Genomic DNA, 16,359 nt, shown 5'->3' with positions numbered 1-16,359 from the left:
GGACTGGTTTTCTGTTCAGGTTTCCTAAATCTGCGTTGCCTTGAACCAACTAGAATTTCTCCCCACTCTTTAGAGTTCTTCTCTGTGCCACTCACATCATTCAACACATCCCTTCACTTTTCCTGCAGTGATTTGGGGATTTTCTCCATTTTAGAACGGAGAGGTGTGGGAACCAAGAACAAAACCTTGATACAATGTTGGAACTCAGAGCTGCTGTTAGGGTTCCCTGCAGTGGAAGCAATGATGTCAAACTGCTGCTTCCCTTCAAAAAGCTATCTTTTTGCTATAATGAAATTCCTGTGAGCCTTTCAACTGAGATTCAGTTTGGCAAGGGGTCTTGAAATCCCACTCTGGATATAAATGCTAGCACAGTGCCACAAAGCTAATAATTGGAACTAGAGAAAAGTCCTTTTACTTTTTCAAAACCCCTTTTTCTTCCATGTTAAACCTACTGGTGCACAGAGCTGTAGAAGATTTAATTTTGTTTCAGTCTTTTTCATGCGCCTCAACTCAATTAAGGCGAACCCAATTGACTTGATGTAATTTCCCAGGCAGTGGTATAGATTTTGAGCTGTAGGAAAGAATAGGACACTGTGAGCTAGGCAACATAGATCTTAATCTCAGCTCTGCCATTAATTCTGCAGTGCTAAGAAGATTACATGCAAGACCTGTTTAATTTAAAATGGGATACAAGAAGATGATTTTCATATGTCATCTCCAGAAGTGCAGAATGAGTATGAGGATCCCATAGTCTGTTCCACCATGAACAGAGACTGTTTCATTAGTAGCTTTTAACAGAATTCTGGTCTTTTCATACAAATAGTGGGAGCAAAAGGGTAATGTGATGTCTCAGTGTGTCCTGAGATGCTAATGTTTAAGGGTCTGATAGCAGCTATTTTTGTTCTCCACAGAAAATGGAAGCCACCTATTACGATAATATCATGGAGCAGCAGCGCTTAGAACCCGAGTTTTTCAGAGTTGGCTTTTATGGTCGGAAATTCCCATTTTTCCTGCGGGTAAGCCAGGCTTATGCAAAATCTGACAAAGCAGCCAGGCTCAGAGCAGCAGTTAAAGGCTGTGTACTTTCGCTGTGGAGATACGGTGTCTGCTACCCAGCTTATGTTTTTTCTCTGCCTGCACAAGTAGAAACAGCTTTCTGGCTGAACTGAAGGATGGGGTCCATTGGAAATGTTCTTGGGAATGGAGAGCAGAAGTTTGAGTCATGCCTGTGTGTATTTTTGACGACCTGCAGATGCAGCACAAACTGCCTCTATATTAAGCAAAACGCTGTACTGCAGCAATGCTGGGTCATTACTCAACTAATTTTCATCATCTCAAATTATCAGGCTTTAAAAAGTCTCACACGACAGAATGATTCTAATACCAGAGTGATGACTCTCTTACACTGTCTGCAAGCAAAAATTGCCTCTTTCAGCAAAAGCCTAGAATCTTCTCTGGCCATGTTCTCACTTTGAGCTTATTGTCTGCTGGTGCAAACAACATCAGCTGGGTCTGCAGTCCATTTTAGAAGGGCAGTTATCTTCTTTTTCTAACGAGGAATCAAAATGGACAGTTGCTCATCCCATGCCTTGTTGTTAGCTCAGAGCAAGGAAGGAATATAATCTGACAACTGCTGCAAGAGCCGTCTACAAATTGATGGTAAATGCCATCTAGCTTGACAGGCCAAGCTAACTTAGAGCATGCTTTCAAGGACTGGAGGTGCATGTTTTGTGTTCTCTCTAAACAAGTAGCTTGTCAGGAGATGGCACCACTCGAGTTACACAGTAAGAAGCCACAAAAAGCCAAACTGTACCATTTTGAAAACTGTACTCTTTAAATTTCCCTCTGATTTGGGGTTGGTTGGTTTGGGGTTTTGGGATTATTTTTTTTTAACTAGAACTTAAACATTGGTGTTTAATTACAGTCTTTAAATGGAAGCATGGGCAGGGGAAATAAAGGCAAGTTGGAATTAACCAAGGTGAAAACACCAATGGATAAAGAAGTGGCTTCATGTTATTCAAGGGTGAAGAGTGCCATAATGTAGCAGCCTAAATGGGTTTGTGAAACATACCTGCAGAGGAATCTGAAGAAGTGACAGCTGTTACAGTACTGGGCAGTAGCAGCCCTTTGATGACCTCCATACAATCATAGAATCCTAGAATGGTTTGGATTGGAAGGGACCTTAAAGCTCATCCAGTTCCAACCCCTGCCGTGGGCAGGGACACCTTCCACGAGACCAGGTTGCTCCAAGCCCTGTCCAATCTGGCCTTGAACACTGCCAGGGATGGGGCAGCCATAACTTCTCTGGAAAGCCTGAGCCAGTGCCTCACCACTCTCACAGGGAAGAAAACTGACAATTTCTTTTTCATATCTAACAACAGATGTTTCATAAAATGAATGACAACAAAGTCGTTATGGTACATAAGCATTCCTACATTGGAAGTAATATCAGTGAATCTAACTTCTCTTACGATGTTGTGGAAGTTTTCTCTTGCACCCTTGCATGGCTGAGGTGCCCCACACCACACAAGTTTCCAGGGCGCAGCCCTCTGTGGAACAGTCTAACAACATGGGTACTAGGCTGGAGACATTAACAGTGAACATGAGCGTACATAATTATAATCCTTGTTAATTCTGCAATTATATTTGGTAGCAGTACTTCTGATAGCAGATTACTAATGTAGCAATCTCATTAAAAGTCATCCTCCTCCTTTCTCTCTCTAATGATCCATACAGCGCACACATTGCAAAGCACAGCCTAAGCCCATTAGCAATCACATCAGCATGGATCACACTGTAAAGAGATTGGAAGCAGCTATTCTAGAGAAGAAAAAGATTTACATGGATTTAAAATTTTCAAATGGATATGGGAGTGATTTAAAATGATCAAATAACTCCATGTTCTTTTCTCATTTTTTGTCTATTGCTGTATGGCTTAAGACAGAACATAACTTCTTTCTAAATCTGTAAGAACCCTTTGTCTAGAAATGCCATTGTTCATGTTTCTATGGATTCTGCATCTATTTCTAGCCTTCCTACATAAGTAAATTAAAACTGTCCATGTCTTCCACCTACCAGAAGTTCAAGTAAGACCTGACAAGCCACGTTCTGAGATCTTGTGTTGGCAAGTCTATTAAATTTAGCTTTGAGGTGTTTTCAGGGCATTATTTTTAGAATCACAATAACATTATTTATAGGCTTACAGTTTTCTGGATTGCTGCAATCAAAAGCTAAAATAGAGAATGCAACGCCATGAAGAGATTCACCTTCAAATATGGACTCACTCCAAATTTAATAATGGCTGCAGTGTTTGAGCATTACAGACTGAACTGCCAGGATTCATCATGCCATTTGTCTCCCAGTTCGTTGGTTGCTGTGAGTGATGCATACAAAGTGACATATGTCACAGCTGGAACATGAGATCTGCTCCATAAAGTTGAAATGCAAAGCCAAAGATAACTACACTCCTTGGCTGTGTTTCATGATGGGGTTTTGCTGCTTTCTCTTTGATTTTGCTACAAGATCAAGAACTGCTCGGCCAGAACCCTTTTCCAGAGCAATTAACAAAACATGATTGCATATACTGTAGCTTCCACATGCAGGAAATGGAAGGGGAGGAACTCTTCTTTGGTTTATGAAGGTGAAAATTCTTCCTGTACTTCTAGTTACTGCTACAGGTTTGAGAGTTAAAACTAGGGTTAAAGACACTTTAGGACAGACTTTATGACACTGAGGACTTTAGAAATCCTGTGTGTTGCTGTTCAAAGTTTGAGATGGCTCAAAAAGCATCGAGGAACTCTCCACAAGCGGTTTAATGCCTCGCGAGGCATATCTAAGTGAAAGCTTTCCATTACTAGCAGAAACAAAGTTTTGTTCATCAAGAGGGAAGTGCTTTTAGGGCTTTTAGTGAGAATTCTTGGTAAAGCTTTTCCGTATTACTCCAGTACAGACAGGGGAGTTCCTGAGGATGGATTGTTCAGCATGATCAGAGGAGGACTGTATGGCTGTGACAATACAGCAGTGATGAAGCAGTGATTTTTATGAACAGTTTGTTACGACTCCTCTCTACGTATAACTGATAAATTGGTAAACGTATCTATCTCCCACTGTTCTATGGAATGCTGAGGACGTTTATCCATCTCTGGTGTAAATTGTATTTGACAGCAGCTTTCCCAGCATAGAGCAGTGAGCTGGTGACTTGGTATTAAGTTTTGATTGATATGTTTCAGTATAGTCCATTTTAAAAAGCATCCCTTTTCAGTTGTCTGAAAAGCAAATAGGAAAAGACAATAGGACTGAATGCTGTGTGTGTATGGACCAGAGGCATCTTCCTGCTGAGAGGTCGCTGGAACAGCCTACTTATTCATCACTTCTTGATGAAATGCATTGTAAAGGAAAAGGAAGGAATTATTGCTGTATCAGCTGTGTTAAATGCACATTTTATTCTCACATTAGCATATTGACACCGTCATTTGTCTTTGGGTTTGAAGCAGCAAAATTTAAAGTGAGATAAAAGCCAACAGAATTTAACTTACTTTTAAGGAGACTAATTTATGCTTGTCCTTCTTGCAGAACAAGGAGTATGTTTGTCGGGGCCACGACTATGAGAGGCTGGAAGCCTTCCAGCAGAGGATGCTAAGCGAGTTCCCACAAGCCATTGCAATGCAGCACCCAAACCACCCGGATGATTCGATACTGCAGTGTGATGCCCAGTGTATCCTTCAATGATACAAGTAGAGCAGCTGTGGTGTTCACAGAGAAGGGTGGTACTGAGAAGGTCATCAACCTGGACACCTCAGTTCCTCAGTGCCTTAGGTACAAAACCATGTCCTATAGACAAACCCACACCCCTGTCTATAGCAGACATTAACTGGCTCATTGTGTTATGTGCTTTTGAAAAGAATGGTCATGTCTGCTTAGTCACATCCTTGTGTTAGCTTTCCGTCAGCATTGCCATAATGTGTGTTTTGTGTCCTTAAAAGTATTCTTGGTATCTTCTCGTGGAGAATATTTTGTTGGGAATGGATAGTCCTTCCAAAGTGTTATTTTCCACTGTGTTTTATTTTTCACATCAGTATTATTATATTTGCAGTCGCCCTTTTCCTTTAAACTGCTGAACCATTTCATACCTAAGGCTTTGAATCTCATTTCCTCTCACTGGTAATCTGCACTGTGATTTGATGCAACCAGTACAATTCTATATACATTTAATGACTGAACCATATAACATTTAATGTGTCTGCAGAGATTTGTGGAGATTTCAGTCATGAGGACGCTGCTTTTTGGCTTGTGTGACAGCAGCAAAGATACTGCACAGGCCTTTAACCATCAGGAAATTGTCATCAAGTGAACTCTCCTGAAATAGGCTGCTGTTTCCCACTTGTCTTTTGTAACACATGCTTTTCACTCTTTGCTGTATGACGCTGGTACTTTCATAGACAGTGGGGTATTGTATTTGTACTTCGGTTGGTTTGTTTATGCTTGCAGAGAGCTTCTCTGTAACACTGAGGTTAAAGTGGCTCAATTAAACTGTGCTGTAAATTGATGGAATTAGGACACCTTTGGTTTGTAGACAAAGCTGAAGTATCTACGGTGAAATCTGTCAAACAGAAATATTATTTAGATACTTAAGTGCATTGACTGAAGTTTCTGCACAAATGAGGCACCTAGCTCTAATAAAACTGATAGGAACTGGGTATTTTCCCTGCTTTAGGTATTTTGGATGTCTTACTACATACTCTCTGCATCCTCAGTCATTGTCCTCTTTGGCTAATCTGGCTGTGAGGTACTATAACTCTCTAGACTCTCCTAGGACTCTACTCTAGCATTCTGTTGGATCACTTGCAAAAGAAGAGTATTGGAAAATGCAGAGGAGCATGACTTACTGAATTCACCATCCTTTTTGTTCCCACAGCAGGGATAGCTTTTCTGTTTGATGTCCTGTGGCTTTCTTTGACTACCTAATTTACAGATCTACAGATCTATGCAGTGACTCCCATCCCAGACAATATAGATGTGTTGCAAATGGACCGTGTCCCTGATCGCATAAAGAGCTTTTACCGAGTCAACAACATCCGGAAATTCCGTTATGACAGGCCCTTCCACAAAGGCCCAAAGGACAAGGAGAATGAATTTAAGGTAGAAGTAGTGAATAAGCAGTGTTTAAGTGTTTATCTCTTCAAGGCAAATACTGTCTTGTTATTTTATGCTGATACAGCCTTTCAAGTAACCCTGATTTGATGGCCCGAGATGCTGTAGTAACTCAAATAACAAGTAGCTGTTGCATCTAAAGGTTACACACCTGACCTGATAAAAGCATTTAGTTTAAAGGTGAGTTGTTGTAGTGGCAGGAGGAATGCATTTTCAAGCAAGGATGGGGCTTTCTCGTTTGGCTGGATTGTTTTTTCTTACTGCCATATCTATGCCCACAATGTCATCTTGGTTCCCTTGACCGACCTTTAAAAATGAATGGAGATCTTGAATGTGTTGCTTTAGAGCATACTGAATTCTGGGGTTGTTGTTCCAAGTGACTTTCAACGTGACATTCTGCAAAATGAGTTACTGCTCAGGAGGTTGATGTATTCTTGTCTGAACTTTACCTACTTAGCACCTCTAGTAAGAGTACAGATGATGTGATTGTGATTCACCTGGTACCTCACACCCTCAATTACTCTTTGCAGAGCTTGTGGATTGAACGAACCACTCTGACCTTAACTCACAGCTTGCCTGGGATTTCTCGTTGGTTTGAAGTGGAGAGAAGAGAGCTGGTAACATTCATAGTTCCTGTGATTGGGGTTTGAAATGATGAGTTACTGAGAACATGGGATAGGCAGCTTAAAACTCCTATGGCTGAAATCTTGCAGTTTAAAATGATGAAGTTTACCAATGATTAAGTATGTCCTTTTTCTACCATTTAGTCTAAAAAATTGCTGAACATAACCAGGGGAATCATGTGAGGGAATGTCACAGTATAATGGAGACAGTGCCAAAAAGATGCAATAATTGCACCATTGCCATGTCTTCAGAATACAGAAAGAAGCTGTCACAATTCGGTGACCTGAAACACAGCATTGCCAACAGTGAAGTTTATTATGTAGCTTATTTTGTACAAAGCAGTAAAAACTAAGAGAGATCACTGAACAATCCCAGAGTATCATTTCATTACAAGAAGATAATAAATCTCAGTGAAGTGTCCATGGAATAAACTATATTTTATTGCCTTTGAGGTTGAAGTAAGTCCTTTGGAAAATGCCATTCAAGTGGTTGAGAACAAAAACCAGGAGCTGAGAACACTGATAAGCCAGTACCAGCATAAACAAATGCATGGTAACATTAATCTTCTCAGTATGTGTCTGAATGGAGTGATTGATGCAGCAGTTAATGGGGGAATTGCACGGTACCAGGAGGTAAGCCAGGCTCTGCTTCCATATTTACTATCACCTTTTGTCAATTTTATTTCCACTTCTGTTTCAAAGAGAGTATGATTTAAGAAGATAAGGAATTTTCACCTACATGATCTAAATATGAGGTCAAAACCCCTATTTGATCATTCTGCATCAGTGCATAGCCACATGTCAACAGGAGGATCCAGAGATGGAGCTGGAATATTGCATTACAGTAGGTGCAGTTGACAGTGGAGTTTCTCAAGAATGAAACCTGGCTTAGCTGAAAATCCTCACTTGGCAGGAAAGAGTGAAACAGGTTGTTTGTACTGCTTACATTATACATTTATTTTGCAATACAAGCATGTAATGGGACTTATGGTAATTGAGACTGATTGGGCCTGTAATCAGGAAAACCCACCAATTTGTGTGACTCAGCCCTTATCTTTGGCTAATTTCAGACTCACTGTAACCCTAAAATGATCTTACATGCAGTATGTTAGTGGGCATCATCTTTGGCAAACTGTTACTTAAACTCTGCATTGCAACAGGTAAGTCTAGGGTGAAATACTGCAAAATGGCAGCAGTGGTCCAGGGGTGTGGGACACATCTTCCCTACAGAGCTGTGAAGAGAATGCTCTCCACGCCTTACATTAGTAGCCACTCAATTCCTGTATCTTTAGACAGTTCTGTGAAGGAAACTATATAAAATTCAAATAACTGGATAATACAAGGCTCAGGGTTATTGCTTATCACTGTCACATGGAGAAACCTGGTCAGATCTTCATCTTGGTTGCTAAAACCATACTGCAGTTTTACCCAGATCCCGGAGTGCTGAAAGCTATAAAAATGAGCTGCTGCTGTTAGCTTAATGTATTTAGTTTTCCTTTTCCTCTCATCCTTGACACCAAATTACAATGAATTATCTTCCAGTAAGCAGAAGGCTTTTTTCCCTTTTCCTACAGGCTTTTTTCGATAAAGATTATATCACAAAGCACCCTGGAGATGCAGAGAAGATCACACAGCTCAAGGAACTCATGCAGGAGCAGGTACTGGTTTTCAGATGCAAAAGAACATCACCACAGTGTTTGGGTTCATCAGCAGTCAGTCTAGACATATCAGATCCAACTGATTCATTCAGAAGCAAACAATTTTGATACAGGAGATCTAAAAAATGGGGAAGATAGCCAAGGAGTTTATGAATAAGCCATTCACCTTATGGGATGTGAGGTGAAGCTCAGCTTGAAGTACATTAATTTTGCTGTCTCCGTTTATTATCCAGTATGAATCTTGCTACATTCCAAGCTTGCTGTTCATTTTTGGCATTTTGAGTTATGTCTTCCCAATAAATACCAGAGACAGAACAGGTCAGGCTTGTGCTTAAACTGGCAGAGTTGCTTAGGGAGGCTTAATGCCCGTTTATATGCTCTGCAGTTTTATTTTTCTTTAGTGTGTTTGTGACCTATCTTGATAGATAAAGCTAGCTGGATGCTGTGATGGGAGCGAAATCAGAAAATCACATCCCTCATAACTGACAGTGTGGCAAGATATACCCCATTAAACAGTGTGTCCAAGTCTGAACAGAGCTGCCTGGCCTGTTTCTGCAACAAATCACCTAACTGCATTTCAGATTTCCCATCTGTAAAATAAAGATAATGCTTATCTCCCTTCAGTCCTCAAGAGGATGTTTGAAGATTAATTAGTTATTGTTTGTACAGATTTTGGATCATGTAGGGAATTATATACATCTTCAGCCTACTATCATTGCTATTTTCTTTCATCTGAGAGCTTATATAATCTCATTCAACCACTAGAATTGTATGTTTAACCTCCGAAAAAGTGACCTTTGAAAATAGATAATGAGCAACAGAAAGAGTGACTGTGCATTGTCACTGCTGCTGTTCTGCTTGAGTATCAGAAACTCCTTTTAGAAGTCTCTGTTGGCAACTTTGACCCCTTCTCTGACACTGGGTGGAAGGAATTTCCTCTGTGTGAGGATGTAATGCAGTTCACTCCAGAGGAGAGAATCAAGCTGGTAATTTCTTACAGTTCTCTCTTAACGTAATCCAACATGACATAAATGTGCTTGTCTCACAAAGTACTTGCTGAAGTACTGTGAACTTGCCAGGCCTCCTTAGGCTTGCTTCATTACCAGCAGCCTTGTAAATGAACTGTGGCATATTTTACAGTACTCCCTTGCACACTGACAGAGCTGCAGGACAGGCTCTTAGACGCAAGTTATTTGGGTTTGTGATGTGATGTTTTCTTTTTACCAGGTACATGTCTTAGGAGTGGGTCTGGCAGTCCATGAGAAATTTGTACACCCAGAAATGCGTCCCCTGCATAAGAAACTCATAGACCAGTTCCAGATGATGCGATCCAGTCTGTACCACGTAAGCTGACATACTCAGAGTTATGATTTAATGTCTGTTAGTGGCAGTAAAGTTCAGAGTAGAACTGGGCTTGAGTCAGCATTGCTGAATCTACTGGATTGCCAGATTATCAAAAGAATTCTTGATTTTTGTGCAAGAAGGAAGTCTGTACCTAGTCTGTATGTTAATTTAGCCTTTCATTTAATCTAGAATTTGAAATGTTTGTGTGACCTTGATTGTGCCACAGAACAATTGTAAAGCTTGGGTTTAAATTACTGCCTTACACAGCAGAAAATGATGTAAAGCAGAGGAAAAAAGATTAAAAGAAAGTGTTAGATGTTGAGCTCTTTGAAAGAGCTGCTGCAGTTTGGAGAAGCATGACATGGATTAGGCCCTCCAGAAGTGTTTTTGTGTAGACAGCAACAGAAATTCCTGTTGGAATTCCTCCAAGAATGGTACCTTTCCTTCTATGTGTGCTCTGCTGTACTTAAGTATTCTGAGACAACTATACTCGAGACATCTTTCCCAGATGGGTCTCAGACATCTGCAGCGCATTCTCCTCTTCTTGGTACAGTGAAATCTTTAGGAATACCTAGATGCAATCTTGACCATTATCACAATCAAACTAAAGGGTATCTTTCTATAATGTGAAAGAATTATCTTAAATATGTCTGTTAGCACTTTACTTTCAATGTATTTTCCACGACAGCTTCTAACTTGAAGGCTTTCTCCTCCACTTTTAGAAGTGAACACTGTGTAAGGAGGGCCAGAAATAACAGCACCAGAATTTTACAGTGTGGCCTTTCTCTTTCAAAGCAGATAAGATCTGCAGAGGTCACAGATGACAGTTTTTGTTCACTACCTTTCTTGAGAGTTTGGGCATGATCTGTATTGTTGAGTGCACATTCCTTTGTTTTGGAAAATGCAGGTGGCTATAATTTTGGCCACATTATGCCTCTATTTTTCTCCTTAATTCCTGAAGCAGTGGCTAGAAAGGGTTATTGGAAATAAACAGAATGGGGTTTTAAAGCACTACAGCTCTTTATCCTGTGGAAATAAGGACATGGAAACAGGTAAGGACTTCTCTGAGAAGAAAACTCGTAATTTTCCATGACCAACTTAGCTAAAGTATGTTTCCTTTGTAGGAGTTACCAGGTTTGGATAAGCTGAGTCCGGCCTGTTCTGGCACTAGTACACCACGCAGCAATGTTCTGGTTTCACACGGCCCTATGAGCCCAGAGAGCATAAAGCTGGTGCATCGACACAGGTACCTTGGTTTTCTTTGACTGAAATATCCAGGATCTCTGCACGCTGTTAAGACTCAAGGATCCGAGAACTGGCTGTAACAGTACTGCAAGAGGAGAATGAGTTTTGGCAGAAGTTCCTTGTGTCTTCATTCAGTGCTAATTATTAAAGTTTGAGGAGTGGAATAAAAAAGTTGAGAAATCCAATTTGCAGTAAATGCTACTCCATCACTTACTATAGAAGCAGAAACAGACATCTGCTACTCAGACCTTCAGATTCAATCTGACTTTGGAGGTTCCACCTTCTCTTAAGCGAACATCAAATAAATAGGTCCTTACAAAAAGAGTATTTTATTGCTTGATTTAGAACCCAGCTCAATATGTGCCCATTTTTAAGGATCAAAGAATGTTCCTATCGTTGTTCTTTGTAATTCTGATCAAATCAGAACCCAAATATAAGAAAGGCTGCTGAGATGTTTTGCATAGAATGCCACAGAATGGCTCAGCCTTCACAGAAACATCTGAAAACGTGTATGCTTATTCAAACTGAATACCATCTATGAAAACTGAGATCATGATGGAGGATAAAAATTGGGATTTTCAGGGCAAAACAGTGGTTTTGTATCCAGCCAAAACTGATTATTTGGAGTTGTTCCTATCCATGCCAGTATGACAAACAGTGATGGGAATGTCACTGAAGCTATACAACTTTAATTGTACTTCAGGTTGGATTTCTCTTGGTGGTCTTCCATGGCTTAGCTTGTTTCAAAGCCTGGCATGAAAAGCTGTGGAAGCTTGGTCTTGACACCATCCAGGATGGTGTCATTCTTTTTGCTATTAAAATTGAGTAGCTCTTACCCTTTAGTGACTTGGCAGCTGACAGCTGTCTCTGAAATTTTCTTCTCCAAAATTCCTCACTCTGTAAAGCCTTTTTCAGTTCTCAGGGCAAACAAGGGAGATTCTCTAGTGTACACAATATGTATTTGTGTGTGTGGTGACAAAGAAAATTTGATTTCCTGAGTGAGATGAGGGTGCAGCCTGCACACCAGCTGGGCTGTATTAATTTACTGTCAGCTACAGAGTTGCCTTCAACTTGCTGAGGCCCAGCAGATGCAAGAAGGAAAACTGTATTTTGACCTGTGTGTCTTGTGTTTGGCTTCCTTTGGCATGTGTTTTTGAAGCTGCTCCCACTCATCATGCATCAGCATTAAAAATGAGAGTGCTTTCAGAAAGCTCTCTTATAAACAAATATGCACCCAGCATCATGATGGGTGGCTTTTATTCCAAATTCTGCATCCTATGTTGTCTTACATATGACCTTATCATCACTTACTTCACATTTACGGATTTGTTTAAGCTTACTTGGCCTGATTTTTAAAAGCATCTGACACCTAGAGGTGACCTAAAGCATCAGGTAACTGTAGGTACTTACAGCTTGTAAAACACAGGTTCAAAAAATAGGCCTTTGTTCTGTCTCTGGTTTTGTTCCAGCCCACTGAACTTGCTTGGTTCAGTCCGACACTCGTCATCCTCTCTGTCATCCCACACCTCCAGTGAGACAGGAAACCTGGTTATCCTAACAGACAGCTCTGTGGGGGAGACTGCTGAAGACATGTACCACATGCAGGTACAGCTCCAGCACAGGCAGCAGCGGCTGTCAGAGACGACACAGAACATGCTCTGGAGGGTTATGGTTAGGAGGAGTACACTTCACCTACACACATACATTGGATCTGCCCTGTGATGTTTTTTTCAAAGGGCTGAACAGGTAGAATCTAACATTGGTCAAAAAAGGTAACACAATAACTCAGTTACGTTTGCTTTGGGGGGAAACACTATGCAGATCTGGTGGTCCAAGATCATACTGTTGCCCTCAGAAAGTGAGATTTTAGTTGGCATGTTATTTATCTGACCTGTTCTTATGCAGTTAGGATTCCTCTTGGTTTGTGGGAGGGTGAAATAAGTCCCATAGTCCTGAGTGCTAATCGGTGGCCTGCACCAAAGCTGTTTCCTAGACAGAGGATGCACTGAGTGATCGGAGGCAGGTAAATATCTAATGCACTGATCCACTCAGTCCTCTCTCGATGATTCCTCTGCCTCCTGCAGCTTGTTTACCTTAACTCCAGGTACCAAAGCTCAGTCACCAACGACTCTGTTTTGTCCCCATCCCAGGCTAGCCCTTCCACCTCAAGCCTGAGCTCCACTCACTCGGCACCGTCCCAGATGATCAACTCTGCCCCTTCCAGTGCTCGAGGTAAGAACGGATGGGTCCAAGTGAAGGGTTAAGTGTCTCTGCAGGCATTCCCTGAACTTGGCAACGCCAGCCAAAGACCACCTACACTGAGATACACTGCTGTTTCTCTTTCGGAGCTGTAAATGCCTCTTCAAAAACTGTTTCTTAAAAATTGCTTTTCATTCTCCAGAAATGGATTTAATGATTTATTATTTTTTTTCAGCAGTATTTTGGAATGTATCTTTAATACATGCTGGTTTCAGGCAGTCAAATTTCATAATGATTTCCATTGTTCCGCCACAGCACTGTGCAGGCAGTCAGGAGGAAAATAAGAATAGTCTTTGGTACAGTAATTAAAAGAAAGAGAGAGATCATGAACACAAAGGAAAAAAAAAAAATCATTTTCTGCATTTAATGAAATTATGGCACAAAATAGAACTTGAGACAGTTTAGCCAGAAATATGTGTATACAAAAGCATAGGTATACAATGAATGTTGAAAGATAGGAATTTTAACTACTGCCATTAAAGAAGGGCTTCCCCGCTGGGAAATTCTTGAAGAAAGGAAAAATGCAAAAACAGACTCCAGGGGTACTCATAATGGTTCTGCTGTTACAGTAGCTGGGCTTGATACTGCTCATCATTTTCTTCCCAAGGCTCAGAGCTGAAGCAAAACCATTCTGTGCACCTGCCTGACTTTGGTAACTTCCGTTCAAGTTTTGTTTCCTCTCATTTCCGATTCTCAACTGCAGGTTCGCAAATTTCTCACCACTTTCCACAGGCATCTGAGGAAGGTATCCAGGATATAGACAGAGATATAGGCTGATATATAAATCTTACCCGTTTTTTCCATGCAGGAGAACTGTATGTCTCCTTATGGACAGAGAATACAGAGAAGGGCCCTTTCTCTCAGGCCAGCTCAATCTTACACTGAAATCTTAATTGACTGGCTGTTGTTACCACACAAATGCATCAAAGCGATTTAATTTATGGCTCAGATGGAGTATGAAGGTGAGAAGTGGACATCCTCAGGTAGAGGCAAATAGCTTCACAAATTACCAAGGGCTAGAAGGAAAATGATGGCAATTCATATAGTGAAGTAACCAGATGAAACTGGCACAAACAGGAAAGGGAAAAGGGGACTGAGTACAGGGCTGTCATGTCAGGAAGATGTCCTTAAATGGATGTGCCTCAGCTGGCATGTGAGGTCTGAATCTTTAGGGGTTTGGTGCTCACAGTGACAGGCTGTGACAGCCTTTCTGAGCTTGACGACCTCACAGCATCACCAGCTTCCCTCTTCACTGTATTCTTTGTTCTTGCTTAGAAAACAATGCTGAACGCTACAAAGGGTATAGTGCTGATGAATGAGCCAACAGCACCTCCCAGAGATGAGAACTAGACACTGTAAATGACCACAAAGAGAAAGCAATAAGAGAAGTAATGATTTTTAAAACTAGTTCAATATATGTATCTATTTTATTCTTCACTCTTACTAACTTGTTTTGCTAGCCTATGATACGACATTTCTTCTCTGCTCGTTTTGTTCACTTTTAAGTTAGGTGAGCACAGCATTCAGACGTTACCCACTGACAGTGGGATTTCATGTCCAGTAAAGTCCCAGATGCTGTGTTTCACACTGTGCGAGTTTACTACTGTGGTTATTACAACACCACTGTCTGGAATGGAGTTGTCTGTAACAAGATAAAACCCTTACACCTAAGTTCCACTGTGGTAACAGAGCTTTGTTTTTCTCCTTGGTGATTTTTCCTTTTGTTTTGTTTTTCAATTGGGTGAATTTAATGGTTGTGAAAATGAGAGACCAGTATCATAGGCTGGAGCAAGGTACTTCAGAAACCTTACATGTGCAGCTCTGTCAATGCACCTCTATCCTTTCTTTTTTCTTTTTCTTTTTTTTTTTTTCCTTTTTTTTGGTATTTATTTATATTCTTTTTAATTTAGTGCTGGTGAAAGGTGCTGGATTGACACCACTGGAGGCTGAAGCCCTCTATTTACCCACAGAGCAGATACAGCATGGGCGGCAGCCGTGCAAGTTTCCCCACGCTGCCCCCACCAATGTGCCTCATCTCTGTCCTGGAGGGACCACCTCTAGAGGTGAGAGGATAGTTCAGTCACCATGACCCATCCAATCCTTGGCCTTTCTGCTGAGACTGCCAACAAAGCTACGATAGTCACGATGCTGCAGCTAAACCACATTTCACATGGGAAGTATACGAAGGCCCAATGATTCATTTTGTACAGGCCACCTAAATTTACTGACTTGGCATCTTTGTCACCTGTGGCTTTAACTTGAGCATGGTTAAGTAGGGTTTCTAGGTTTTTTGTCAGGTGCTTAAATGCTTCTCTCATTGATTCAAACATTAGAGATGAAACCCGACTATCCTTTTATCCAGATATTTATACCACCTTCTCTGTTTAACTACAGAGTCCTTTCTGGAGCTCGGCTACTAGCACTATTCTGAGGGTATCTTTATAATACAGATTAGTTCTATAAGTCACCAAAGGAAGCCATGGCTGTTTGTAATAAGAATCCAGCAGATATTTAAATCATACTTCCAATTCTTCATTTCCAAAACATGACCCTTTCACTGATGTTTAAAACAGCAACACAGCAAATGATTTGGCCAGTCCAAAGAAAATAATAAAGCCATTAATCCAAAATTTTTAAAGGATACTTATCCAGACAGCAGATTAATGACTTGATATCACTGAACAGCAGATTAAAGCAGCAAACCTTACATTTGTTGTAATGCGCACAAGTTAGAGCAAAATTCTTAAACAGAATTGTAATCAGAATACAGTAAGAACTTTCTAACCGTGCTAATGATAAAGGCATTACTAGTTACTGTTTCAGATGAACAAACTTCTTCCCTGTTAAGAAAGCAACAAAGGTTTTGAATGGAGAATCAATAAGAAATTCAGAGTTTGGTTTGGCTTCATTTGAGGTGACTCATAAGGCAGTGCTCTAACCTTACTGCAGTTAAAAGATTGCATAAGCTCATGTTTGTTAAGCAGAAATTGTAATACAAAGCAGCCTGGCAAGAGCTAGGAATTGGTATGGGGGTTTTCAGTAACTTCATTTAAAATATGGCTGGGACTCCTCCAGTTGCT

At 40.7% G+C, this 16,359-nt stretch overlaps 1 protein-coding gene across 9 annotated transcripts in view; it reads left to right on the top strand.

The window, feature by feature from the left end:
- DOCK3 (dedicator of cytokinesis 3) overlaps nucleotides 1-16,359 on the top strand; it is a 203,581-nt gene that overhangs the window by 177,657 nt on the left and 9,565 nt on the right. For 5 of the 9 annotated variants that reach the window (XM_057407679.1, XM_057407678.1, XM_057407677.1 and 2 more), the window contains 11 exons: nucleotides 912-1,016; nucleotides 4,573-4,714; nucleotides 5,972-6,138; nucleotides 6,681-6,767; nucleotides 7,227-7,406; nucleotides 8,348-8,431; nucleotides 9,659-9,775; nucleotides 10,900-11,021; nucleotides 12,490-12,625; nucleotides 13,171-13,252; nucleotides 15,190-15,342. In XM_057407679.1, coding sequence (XP_057263662.1) covers nucleotides 912-1,016; nucleotides 4,573-4,714; nucleotides 5,972-6,138; nucleotides 6,681-6,767; nucleotides 7,227-7,406; nucleotides 8,348-8,431; nucleotides 9,659-9,775; nucleotides 10,900-11,021; nucleotides 12,490-12,625; nucleotides 13,171-13,252; nucleotides 15,190-15,342 — 1,375 coding nt within the window. The remainder of the gene's footprint in view (nucleotides 1-911; nucleotides 1,017-4,572; nucleotides 4,715-5,971; nucleotides 6,139-6,680; nucleotides 6,768-7,226; nucleotides 7,407-8,347; nucleotides 8,432-9,658; nucleotides 9,776-10,899; nucleotides 11,022-12,489; nucleotides 12,626-13,170; nucleotides 13,253-15,189; nucleotides 15,343-16,359) is intronic. The other 4 variants (XM_057407682.1, XM_057407684.1, XM_057407681.1 and 1 more) reach the window with 1 other exon arrangement.

The sequence above is a fragment of the Pezoporus wallicus genome, unplaced genomic scaffold (genome assembly GCF_028554395.1).
Source record: "Pezoporus wallicus isolate ANWC-B61680 ecotype Strahan unplaced genomic scaffold, APGP_CSIRO_Pwel_v1 contig_3568, whole genome shotgun sequence".
In the NCBI taxonomy this organism is placed as follows: domain Eukaryota; kingdom Metazoa; phylum Chordata; class Aves; order Psittaciformes; family Psittacidae; genus Pezoporus; species Pezoporus wallicus.
This window is presented reverse-complemented; position numbering and strand designations above follow the sequence as displayed.